This window comes from Rhipicephalus microplus, chromosome 1 (assembly GCF_043290135.1).
Source record: "Rhipicephalus microplus isolate Deutch F79 chromosome 1, USDA_Rmic, whole genome shotgun sequence".
In the NCBI taxonomy this organism is placed as follows: Eukaryota; Metazoa; Arthropoda; class Arachnida; order Ixodida; family Ixodidae; genus Rhipicephalus; species Rhipicephalus microplus.
Window position 1 is genome coordinate 165,548,730 of NC_134700.1, and position 12,854 is coordinate 165,561,583.

General features: G+C 44.7%; 1 protein-coding gene across 1 annotated transcript; it reads right to left on the reverse strand.

Annotated features, from left to right (window-relative positions):
* Positions 1-971: 971 nt before the first annotated feature.
* On the reverse strand, positions 972-11,203 carry LOC142765949 (uncharacterized). Its single transcript, XM_075867756.1, has 5 exons — positions 11,093-11,203; positions 8,257-8,408; positions 6,404-6,471; positions 2,410-2,496; positions 972-1,233 (listed from the first exon to the last, which is right to left on the reverse strand). Exons 1-5 carry the CDS (start codon positions 11,201-11,203, stop codon positions 1,094-1,096), a joined length of 558 nt encoding a protein of 185 aa, XP_075723871.1. The 3' UTR covers positions 972-1,093.
* Positions 11,204-12,854: the final 1,651 nt, after the last annotated feature.

The window sequence follows — 12,854 nt, forward strand, 5'->3', positions numbered from 1 at the left end:
ATGAAGCCATAATAAGACTGTTAGGATATTTGACTGCTCATATTGAACACTCAGTAAATATTGCATAATCTATATTGTAATTTCCATTCAGAGTAATCTTACCACTGCCATGAAACTTGCACGTTTTGGTCACTACGGTATCCAGTAGACGAATTAGACGACAATAGACGACAATAGCTTCTGGCCTCTTAGCTATGATATAGTCCCAGTGAAGTGAAAAACTTTTACTGTGCCTGGATTATACAGCAAGTTTATAGACGTTGTACGATAAAAATAGGCAATATCTATGCTTTGTGGTGTCTCCTAGTTTCGGGGCGTACAAAATCAGCGCGTGCTTATGAGCACTGTTCTAGAAAATTCCATAAGGTATACAACGTTTATAATGTTCCCACAATTATTCCTCCAGTAAAATATGGCAGGACCCTTCCCTTGATTTATTGGAGTCAGTTGAGCATCGCTTGATTTAACGTCCCCGTTATTTTCTTTTTTTTCCCCGTCTCAGGAAAGCTGCCAAATGTCTGCGGGTATCACGTGAATATGTGCGCGGGAATAAAATTGCAGCATGATTGTTTGCGCGCCAACAGGAAAATATGCCTCAGACACCTTAGGTGAGATGGACAAGAAATGGAAGCAATCTTTCCTTTAGCATTCTCTATGTTAATAAGTAAAAACCATCCCTAACAGCCAACCTTGGTAGGGGGTTTGATTAGCACGCTGAGAATAGTTGCTGGAACGTGGATGAAGTGTGACAACTGAAGGGCACTTCCCTTTGTACACAGCAACAACGCACGCACACTAACTACAAACATTGGAAAATGAGGGGGGGGGGGGGCTGGATGCCTTTTTTCAAATACTTGTAAGTCGGCCTGTTGAGCACGGTTAAAAAGCAAACTTTGCCACCAATTTCGCTCTTTTATACTAACAAGCGAAGTGCATTGTCTATAAAGAGGAAACCAGGTGGCGAATCAAGCTGAAAGCACGCTGCATTTATTGCATAATGTCACGCCAAGAAAGCTAAGAAAATTGTTCCCAGTACACTGAAAAGCACGCATGTATTTACCACATCCCATTATCTTATCGTAGCATTTGTTCTCTACTCAGTTTGCTGAAAGAAGGGGCTGCAGGTGGCTTCGTCGTATGAGAGTTTTGAGTCGCCACAGTAGTCTTCGAATTGATCCGTGCAAGTTTTCGGTACGTTGTTTTTTACTTCCCAAGATATCCATAACATGCATTCTGTGGATTCAAAAAAATTATTTTGCACATTGAGATAAGAAAACACTTTACGTAGAGACACGCTGGAGAAGCATAATTGATATCATTATCTCTACACTTCGTTTCTTTGTATTACACGAAGAATGTCAAATGAAATTCTTGTGCAGAGCGAACTAGACTTCCCCTTCAAACGAATTGTGATACTACAGTTGTTATCAATGGTAATAGTTTTAATAAAAATCAATAGAATACTTTTGAAGCTTCGTCTTCTTATTGCGCTTTTATTGACGGCACAATATCCTTGTAGCGCGTATGCTAGTGAGGTTTAATTCACATGAACTAACTTCCACTAGAAGTACTGGCTCGATAAGCGTATGGTGGCAATGCCGACGTAAGCTTCTTAGCTAAAGGCACCAACATAGCAAAGAATAGCGAAAAAGACACAAAAGCTTCACAGAAGCTATTTTGTTGTTGTTTCTGTGCACTCGCGGTAGACTCTTAGTACCTATTGTTCAGTGTCCAAAATTTTGTTTTATTATCTATGCCTACTCCTTTAAATTTAGCTGTTAGTTCCTTTGGTTTTCTGTAGTTGTGACTCGACAGTGAAGCACGGTGTTAGGATCCAGGCTGTCATCTGGCGAACAGGGATTTCATGTAGTGGCATCCCTAGTAAACAATTACAAACTCCGAAACATCGTACGCTCATTGAATGGAGCAACAGGTTTTCTTGCACATGTTTTCCTGGGCTGTTCAATTGTTTCTTTTCTCATTCTATTTCTTTTACGCTAGCTTTCATTCATTCATTGAACTTCCACAGTAACAAATGCTTCAATTCGTCGCAGCAATGAACCCGTCATTTACACTCCTAATCAGGTCCAATGTAAAGACCAAGCTATAGCCAGCGAACTAGACGGAGTGTCTAGTTTTCTGCCTATATTCTAGTATTTCATCAATGACCTCATTCACAGTGCATGTGAAATTTGTCCCCATTTCTTTAACTGTTCAAGGCGTACTGTCTGCAGCGATAACAACTACTTACAAGGTCGTAATAAATACATCAGCTGGTCTGTACTCTGCCGCCAGTATTTAGCAGTTTGACCACAAAGAGAGAGATAATGTTCATAGAACTAACTTTGTGCCAAACATGAGCCATTTCTGGATGATGTTCATATCATCATAGTAGAGTCATTATCTCACCTTGTGAGCTGCCGTAAGGTAATTCTATAAGGAGGCAGTCCTTATAGTCAGAGTAGATGCATCTGCCAGTTTGAAGAGGCTTTTCATCTGCGAAAAAGTTCACCCTTAGGAATTTGTATTGTTGTTAGAAAGAAAATACATTGATGCACCACAATAGCCTGTAAGAAAGTCGTACTACACTATGTATAGGCCAGGAAGCACTCGTCGCACCCACTTACCCAAGGCCAGCATGCATTACAAAACACCGAGGTCGTGAGGACAAAAAGTCAGTAGTTTTTCGGTCACAGTCAAATAAGAAATTCATTACCTTAATTTTGTTGTAATCAGTTAAGAACATTACCCGATGTTCTTCAAATCTGCAGTGCTCTTTTTTTAAAAAAAGATTATCAATCATAGTGTCGACTAATCTAGCCACCTCAATTCGAGTCAAAATTATCGAGAGAACGTATAAAAGGTTAATTCACTTAAATGTGGCTCCCAAGTAATCGTCCATGTAATGCAGTTTCTACAGCTTATTACGTGGTGTTGTCAAAATTGGTTAACATGATGAAGGGATGAGCAATGTGTTCTTTTTACGTGACAACTTCCTTGCAATGCAAGCAAAAAAAGTTTCAAGTCACACCTTTTGCTTCGGGTGAACATATAAAGTAACACTGTCGATGCGAAAGTGGTCTCTTTATGCTCGTCGTTCTACCATCTGCGGTCTTACTCAATAGAAAGCAACTGAAGTCATGTCTACATTGTAGCTTGAAGCGTGAACTAATTTAGTAAAAACCACGAAAAATTTCCACTATGTTATTTGCATGAGTCACGCATTCACTGAAGAGAAATCATGACTTCTTCTGCAGAAAAGTGAAGTTAGTGACTACACCATTATTCGCCTTTTTTTTTAGATAAGCGCGGTACCCAGTACACATATGTAAAATAATGCTACATAGCTGACATATATCAACGATCAGACATTACACGCAAGCAAGACGACAAAGTAGAGGGCTGGTGTGTCCGCTGTGCGTGCTGTCCTCCATCTTCGCTTGTGCTTTATGCATCAGCGTAACTGCAGCTTGTAAATGGCCACCCTTTGAGTCCTTTTAGGTAACGTCTTTGTGGTAAAGATGCTGGTTGTTTTCTGTATTCATCACGAAGCTTCGCACCGTATCACCATCGGTCTGACCATGCGGCAAGTTTAAGAGACATTGTCTTACCTATTTGCCCTTCCCGTGGCGTCTACCTACATCGTTATACCTTCTGCTCGTGATCGTGGTATATTTTCCTGCCAGGCTGACGTTGACGTCGACAAATGAATCAACCGTTACGCATAGGTTAGCGCCAGCTATAGGTTAGACCTGACCCTTCTGCTTGCCAATGTGCCTTTTTCCCTCTTCTATGGCTCACCGTGGGTGTGGTTTGAGACGCACGAAGCGGAGCTCTTATTAGCTAGAACTCTTTTGGAGAGAAGATACGTGACCTTTTTGGCAACAGTACTGGACGGCATATGGTTGCGAGTAATCAAATGGCAGTTCGTGTGCAGACATCTACCGAGTCGCACGTCACGTACATTCACGACGTCATTGCCTTATTCCGTGTTACGAGGCGCGACTGCTCCGAAACTCGCCGCCAAGGTCACCAGCTGTTGGGTAGCGTGTGTTTCTCAGCTCGCGACTGCTTCTGCGCAGATCTGATAGACTAGCGGACAAGAAGACGGTGAGTTAAGGCAAGATTTATGTACAGCATAGAAATAGAGGTGTTACACATTCGGCACTGGGGCTGACAGTTTAGGGACTCGAACAGCCGAGATGCCTTCTCTCTGACGCATACGTCGGCTGCTCTCTGACGCATAGGTCAGCTGCTGGCGACACGCTGCTTAGCTTTTTTTATAGGCACCGGGTGGACCTTTGCGTCACCAACGTCCAACCAGAAGCGCCGCTGGCGGTGATGTCAAAATTCTCCAATGGGGATCTCCCGCTGGGCTGCGTCATGATCCTCAAATTCGGATCCGCTGCGCTGGGTTGCACCCAAGGATGAGTGATGTTGCCACGCGTTGCCTAAGATTTGCTAGACTGGAAGGTGCCGATTGCTTCAACGGGCACGTCGGCTGAGGAAGCTCGCTGTGCGTTACGTAAGACAGACCGGCGCCGCCGCTTGATAACGTCGTTGAGTTGATCGCGTCAGGCGGGCTCGATCGCTGGCCTTCATACAGATTGCCTTTCCAGAGGCATTGACGATCGGTGTGGACTCCCACGCGTAACAGCCGCCAGAATGACGAGCACATTCGTGAGTCTCAGATAGTATCCCATGGAATGAAAGGCATAGTGATAGATGCCTCTAGTCATTTCGTCTATAACTTCGGCACTGTCGACGCAATCGTAAGAGTGCCGACCGTTTGAAGAAGCCAGGATCGCTGTGTTACAGAGCGATCCACAAGGCTGCCCAACACAGCCGCAACCCCATCGTGTGAAGCCGCCGGCCAGCCGCCCACGTATGACGTCACGCGCATTTCTCGTCGGGATATCAAAGCCGTCTGTCCTGTTCCTATCCAGCCGTCCGGTATCACAATGCACGACTCTCACCCGCAGCAGCCGTCGGTAGCATTTATTTAAGCTGTAATGTAACAGAATCTTGCAAACCTTGGCCTTCTAGCAGCGTGTTTTTTTTACTCGTTCGGTCTTTCTCCCATGCACATGCACACCGATCTCCTTTTACGATGACCTTCCGCAGCCCATCGAAACGGGGAGCACCCGACGACCAACCTACCTGTCTTTCCTGCCACGAGGTGGGGAACGTTTCCCGCTATTTCCGCCGGCATTGGTCAAACCCACCACGCCGCACCTTTCCTACTCCTGCCTACATGCACCCTACGGCCCCTAGATGTCCAGCCGCTCTACCTTCCTCTCCTCGGCATCTTACGAACCTCTTCCCCTGCGCCCCTTCACCAGCTCACAGTTACTCTCGCTCCCCATCGCCGGAATTCCGGCAGGCCGGCTCTACATAGCCTCGGCGTTTTTCCTCCCTGACCTTGTGTGCATAAATTCATCAGCGAGGCAAATCTGCGATACCAAAGACGCTTGGAAATCTCCTACTGATGCTTGCCACACACCGCAGTCTCCTATAAGTGCAAGTCGACCATCTTCCTGCATGCGACCGCTCTCATTGATTGACACACGCGCGCACCTGTCGATTATGAGCGCTCCACTTCGCCACTTGCAAAAATTATGACGCTGTCTCCGACGCAGGCATTGCGTGTGGCCCATTGCAGAAGTGGCCCATTGCGTGTGGCCCATTGCGTGTGGCCCATTGCGTGTGGCCCATCAGAATGCACACTGCTCTTGTCAGTGTTGCCAGTCGCCACACCGTGGTCCTTTTTGCCGTTCTAGCTTGTTGCACTATGGACCTCATATTTGTCCTTGATTTCCTTTCAGCACACTTGGCCCTAATAGACAGTTCTGCTGTTATGTACGTTCAGACTTGGTCTTCCATTCCTCGCCGATTACTCTGAAATGCATGGGACTTTGTGGATGTAGATTGTGGCTCATGACGATGAATTATGGCCGAGCGCATTCCTGGATACGTTAAGGAAATGAATTATGAATTGCAGATTGAGTGACTGGTAAGTAATACAGACCTTCGCGAGACCGAACAAAAGAACCACACCGACGGAAACAAAACAACTCTCTGGTTTTGTTCATGCTCAGTAGTTGAAAGGTGTATCAGCTCATGCCAACCCTCCTCCCGTATAACCACATATGCAACGCCTGGGCAGTTGCGTGATGTTATTGCCATTACCTCAGTGATGCTACACAGTATTAATGCGTGCTGTTAACTATGTTCTGTTCTAATACCAACCATAATTGCAAGATAATTTCAAGGAAATAGTTTGCTGCTGAATTGATTGCAGCAGAACACTGCGTATTGCATAAAACTGATACACAGCCCACCGCAAGCACCCAAAAACACAGAGATACAGCGAGCTTTTATCACGGTAGATTAGTATATTCACCATTCTTGTCCTTGAACAAAAACTCATCAGGGGTGTCGCCACGGCGGACATAATAGGATATGTTTTTCCTGTGGTGATTTGAAAAACGAAAAAGGTGGGTTACAGAGCAGACGATAGAGCATTCTGACCCTTCACACGAGCATGTGCATGACCACTTTTTGGAGACATGTGCATGAAGCGCCATCTCTCGTGTGCTAGCGGTGGCCTGCCGCAGTTGAATAGAAAATAGACGAAAAAAAACAAATCTCACGAGAGCAGCTAGTTATCAAAAATGAATCCCGGTTTTATACAACAGAGACTTATTTCAGCAGTCTGGCAAATTTACAGTGCCGCTCTACAAGCGGTTTGACTTTCCACGGTGTTTACTATTGAAGAATGAAATCCCATCTGTTTCCTTGGCTGCTGTTCAATTGTCCTGCAAAGCTAGATGCTTTGTATTGTGGTACTGCAACTTTACCAAAATATACCAGTGGGACTCTGCTATAAATAAACCGAGTCTTTTTCAATAACTAGTTTTTTTTTTTTAGAGACAAGGTTCTTCTCCTTCTGTTCAGTTAAGGAAGGTTTTTCTTCCTCCTGCCAATAGATGGCGCCACGTGCAGATGTCCCCCAATACCTTGGAATGAGCAAATATAACTTCACGAATTTGTCTGATTCGCTTTCCCCTTCAACTGAATGGTGTTTCGAACGAACCGATGAGGATAATGAGAGTTATAGCGCGAGAACATAACGACGACAAAGAGATAAGAAGGACATGACGACAGTCTTTGTACACTCATTTTCATCATTGTGTTCTCGCTCTATAACTACCGTCATGTCATACCAACTAGCCCAAACTGCCACACTTCTAAAAACCGATGAGCTTTTGTATTATGACACGCCATATTGACTTGCATAATGTGTCGGAACAAAGCTTATTTTTAGCACATTGGCTTAGCCCTAGTTAACGCCAGGTTGGGCTGCGAAGTTATGAATAATATTACTTATTAGAGCATAGCACTGCCAAGTGTTGGCTAAAGGCTCCTGAGTGATCGAAAATGATTACAATGCTATGTGGTAATTGGGGAATTAATAGGGACATGAACAGCGAAAACTGTTTGTTAATGTATCAGACATTGTCAAATCTCCGCATATGCAAAGATAAAGGTTCCGCTTGAATTAATTTTCTCGAAACGACATTACGGTCTCTTGGTAAAACTCAAAATGCTTTCAGCAACCATCCAGCAATAATCATTATTGCAAACGCTGAATCGCTTGAAGAAATAAGCATGACTTAAGACATCAAAGTTGTTCTTTCGAGTCACTTTTTATATGCAACCCATTTACTAGAAGGCTGTGAGATCCAACAAAGTGAAGATAGAAAACTACGGCTACCAAATAAATATTCCTGAGTGGGACATTGTATGTAATTTCAAGTTTCTAGAATTCGACATGGTTCCTGGTATTCCAGCTCTCGAACAAACACGTAGATAGGACATAGAAAAGCCGCTTTCGGTACCCCAAGAAAAAAAATGAATAGTCCATTACCTAAACGTTGTCAGAATGACGCATAAAAAATGACTTAAAATATCTTTCTTTGCATTTTTCCAACAAATGAATGAATTATCGCAGTACTCGAGCGACATGAAGATTCCAATACTATCCGAAATAACAGGTGCCAAAGACTTTCTCCCGGTTATTTGCTAACACGCAGTGCACATTCTTTTCAGTTTCTGAGGTGGCACTTCGGAAGCTGTAAGGCTTCTACCTGGCACACGTAAATATGCAAAACAGTGCATTCGATATACACAGAACCAACCAGGTTCAACCCTGCATGATACATCAATAGACTGTTCGACTAAAGTCAATCATACGCTTCGTGTCCGTTCACGCCTTTGAGGATCCACACGTATGTTACGCTCGGTACACTTTCGTCGTAATCTTCTTGTACTGCAGAGACACATTCAAGGTCACCATCTTGGTCTACGTCGAATAGCGCTACGCCACTGCGGAATCCCTGAAATACCTGCAAGTGAGAACGCAAACTGCAGCAACCACATGATATACAACCTGCACCAAATAAACCATCCATTCAAATATTGTGGCACATCTAATGCGAGTTGGGCCCCCAAGCAGTCCAAACACACCATGGTCTCACTATGGGATATGTAGCCAAACTTCGTCCATAGTGAGAAATCAGGGACACGTTCAGGCAAACACAAAATGTTGCATTGAGCCTCTAAGTAGGACACATGCTAGTAGCTAGCATAACATAATGGCATGCCTCATCATCATCGTCATCATCATCATCAGCAGCAGCAGCCTGATTACGCCCACTGCAAGGCAAAGGCCCCTCCCATGATCAGCCAACCAACCCGGTCTTGTGCTTTCTGCTACCGTGTTATACCTGCGAACTTTTTAATCTGATTGGCCCACTTTACATTATGTCTCCCCTTCGTGCGTTCGCCTTCTCTGGGAATCCATTCAGTTACCTTTAATGGCCAATGGTTATCCTGCCTACGCGCTACGGGCCTAGTCCATGCTTATTTCTTCTTGATTTCGAATATGATACCCCGGATTGTTCCGTGTTGCACTCTGCTCTCTTCTTGTATCTTAAAGTTACATCTATCATTTTCCTTTCCATCGGTCGCTGTGTCATTCTCAATTTAGGCTGAAACCTCTTTCTAAGCCTCCAGTTTTCTGCACCAAAGGCAACGTTACGTTCGGCCCAGCCAGTTCGTCTCAGCAGATGCCATTTTGCGTAAGCCGGTCTGCTAGAATGTTTTCAGCCCTATCGCCGTCTGGTTCGACGTACCACGCACGACGCTGTCCTGTAGTTGTTCCAGGCAGTTCACTGTAGTCGAGTCACAACTGCCTCGACGAAAGCTTCGTGAAACAAACCTTCTGTTGAACAGGGCCGAACAACGTAAGACAGCGCCACTGTTGCAGTTCCATGGGGTCAACCTCTCGACTCGGTTATTGTCGCCCACGCGAGGTCGTCACAAAGCACTGACAGTGTGGAAGCGTGGGAAAGCGCCACAGTAGCCGTTCTCGGGGATTGAGAACTTGGATGGCCTTGTTCGAGAAACTTCTGGAACGCTGTAGCAGAACAGAGCCATGAACCACTGCTGCCGTTCGTATCAGCGGCCATCTCCCTGGAAGAGCTCATCTTTCCCCCTCCACCGGACTCTACCTCCTCGCCCTTCAATATCTCCGAGACATGGGCTGAGTGCGTCATTGTGTGGTGCACTCGTGCTACCCATTGGACATTTTCGCCCATGTTCCTCGCCAGCCGAGTGGTCCAATATCTGCACCCTTTGTGGTGGGTGGATCACTGAGGCTTAACGTTACCTGATTTGTGGCAACAGTGGTCATTGCCTTCTTCGGTCTGTCGAGCAAGGAATCGATGGGCTATAAAAGCCGAACACATTTTGTACATAATGCTGAATCTCTGTACAGTATTCTCTCGTCCATCATGTAAATAAACCTTCGTTCTATCTCCAAGAACGCGTCCCCTGAATGGCGAGCATCGGCTATGTGGATGACAGCGGGGAGCCAGCTACCCTAAAGAAACACGCCACACCTGCCATTGACCTTCTTACCCGTTATAGCAAGTACCGACAAGTGGAAGCCGTTATATACTTTCCTCTTGAGGGTTAGTCGCATATTACTATTCATGATTTCAGAATGTTTGCCGAATGTGATTCACCCCATTCATATTCATCTACTTATTTCACTCTCATGATTCGGCTCCGCGGTTAACCGCCCTAAGTAAACGTATTCCTTGGCTAATTCCAGCGTCTCTCCACCTTTGGCAAAGAGTTGTTTTCTGCCGAGACTGTTGCACATTACTTTAGCTTTGCCGATATTATTTTCAGACCTACTATTGTGCCTTGTGTGCCCAGCTCAGTAATCATGAGCTGTAATTCGCCCCCCGAATCACTCATCAAGCCAATGTCATCAGCTAATCACAGGTTACTAAGATATCCTCCATTAACTCTTATCCCTAACTGTTACCAATCTACAGCTCTGAAAACCTCCGGTAAACACGCGGTGAATAACATTGGAAATGTGTCTCCCTGCCTTGAACCCTTTTTTTATTGAGATTCTATCGATTTCTTTATGGAGAAGTATGGTGGCTGTGGATTCACTGTAAATTTATTCCGGCATGTTTATGTAGGGTTCACCGATGGCTTGATTCCGTAGTACCTGTATTACTGCTGATGTCTCGACATAGTCGATTGCCTTCTCGTAATATATGCCTTCATATGCCTTCAGACTCGTATTGCTCACGTTGGCTTCTCGTAACTGCTTTATCATGACCTTTGGTCACATGGTTCCATTGTTTGCTGTTTTAGAGCAGCTCAATTAGGGTCACAATATGCCATTTGGAAAGTACGCCTTCAACACGGCTCCTCCGGTTGAAGTAGGGGATCTCTTTACGTCCACCATTATTGCTGAGTGTCTTGCAGGTGCACTATCTTTCCTTGCCGTTGTACATCATAAGAATACACATCAGCTACCGAAGAGAGACAATACTGACATGCGGACTAAACTAAATTTTTCACGTTGATCGCCTTTCAGCTATTGAGCATGTTACATAAGTTGTCTCTAACTGAACCTTAACTCGTTAAGCACTAGTTGAAATGAAAAATTAAAATAATGAAAAAATCACCACTGTAAGCTAACGTACTGCTCACGGTGGCTCACCTTTGCCAGATCCGGTCTTTCGCCCTGAAGCTTGTGCTCAGCTTTACCCAGGACCAGAAGCAAAGCTAAAACTCGAAAAGTAAGGCTCACTACCCTAAAATTTTGCTGCATCTTTAGAACTATAGTAGTGTTTAGAGCTGGAAAGTTTCTGTCTGCAATAGGTGCAAAACGGCCTTTGAACTGCTCGCTTCGGCATTTTACATTGCCTTTTATTAGCTTTGTCAGAGAACCAAACTATTTTCAAGTCAATCACTGCCATGTACAATATCACAGAAATTAATTCATTCTTCTGAAAGCTGCTTCGTTTCAATCTGTATGAGAGTTCAAGAGGTTCAACTTCATAAGAGAACTAAAATTTTACAAGGGATGACCAACATCAAGTTGTGGTGCAATTTTCGTCACTGTCAAAGCGAAAATAATTGTTTACGAAGTGAACCTGAAACAAAGGATTGCCTAGACAGACAATTTTTTCGTGATGGCACTATCACACAAGTGTCGTATGACAAACTTTTCCTATACGGTGTTCCCACACCTGCCACTGCAGAGCAGCGAACTCGTGTACGTACGTGTTTCGACGCACGGCATCAACGGGTAGCACAAGTGCCGTACTAATAACTATTTCACGCATAGAACATATTGCCCTAGCAAGATTGCAAAGCCTTTGGTTCTATGAGAACGTTATTATTTCCATCGGTAGGGTCAATCCACTCCTAAATTACTTGGCGCTATTCACATTTCACATGCTCTAAAAATACAATGTTACCACAAAATACAATGAAGAACGTACATTCTCGTGAATTCTCACGGCAAGCCACTCATATACACCACATACCGTTTGGCCACCCTCAGAACTCGGTAACTTCAGTGCGTTTTCGTCCTCAGTAACGAAACGGCGGTAAAGTCTCGCGTCGGGCGCGCTTTCTAGATCGTCGTCTCCAGCATGTCGCATTTCGTTGAACGCCGCCTCCACGGAGCGTAGTCCTTCCTGCGCGCACTTACCAGACACGTGTTTCGGGAGAGCACGAAGGTCGCTCACTCGCTGCCGCGGCCGCATTTACGAAAGCCGCATGCTGCGCACACACTAAGAATTGTGACAGTTTCTTTATCCTCACCTGTACGAACTTGTGCGTTCGTTTCATGCGTCTTTTTCTTTGCACAGTGTCCTTTAGGTAACAATCTATGACAGTTGTTAGCCCTCGCTCATCCTATGTATGCTGATTTCATGTGTGCTTTCTGCTTGAGGAGCGCGCTGCAAGTTTCGAGCTGGTTATTGTTCTTTGTGAGACGGCAATTTATTGTGGAAGCATTCATCTCTTCTCCATTGTTGTTAAATAATGCGCTATAAACGATCAACTATTTCTGTGAAGCCATGTTTCACTTTCGTGTTATACAGATTCCTGGGAAGAGGGATCAGTGATGTTTTTTAACACGAAATTGTTTTATGCTGGGGTCAACCATGGTTACGCTGACTTACTAGTGTCGCGTAAGTGACGTCGAACATTATATACTAAAAGATTCCAAAGAATAAAAAACCCAGTAGGCAAGCATTTGTCGAGAAAAATTTAACCAACAACATCTCATCTCATCGCGTCGCTCTAACCACTACACCACAAAGCGTACGTTGTCTGGAATGCTAACAGCAAGCCGTTTATATAAACCATACACCGTTTGGCAGGCCGATGAGCTTCGAAGCTTTAGCGCGTTGTCTTTATCATTGGCGAGATGGCGCGACGGGCTCCCATTGTGCGCGTTCTAAAGGTCG

What these genes read in the sequence shown, in the direction of transcription:
- LOC142765949 (XM_075867756.1), bottom strand. Translation starts at nt 11,203, where the DNA reads ATGCAGCAAAATTTTAGGGTAGTGAGCCTTACTTTTCGAGTTTTAGCT. An exon ending in TTTGTTCAAGGACAAGAATG is followed by an intron (nt 2,497 to 6,403) that starts GTGAATATACTA and finishes ACTTTTTCGCAG; the next exon opens with ATGAAAAGCCTCTTCAAACT. An exon ending in ACCTTACGGCAGCTCACAAG is followed by an intron (nt 1,234 to 2,409) that starts GTGAGATAATGA and finishes TTGAATCCACAG; the next exon opens with AATGCATGTTATGGATATCT.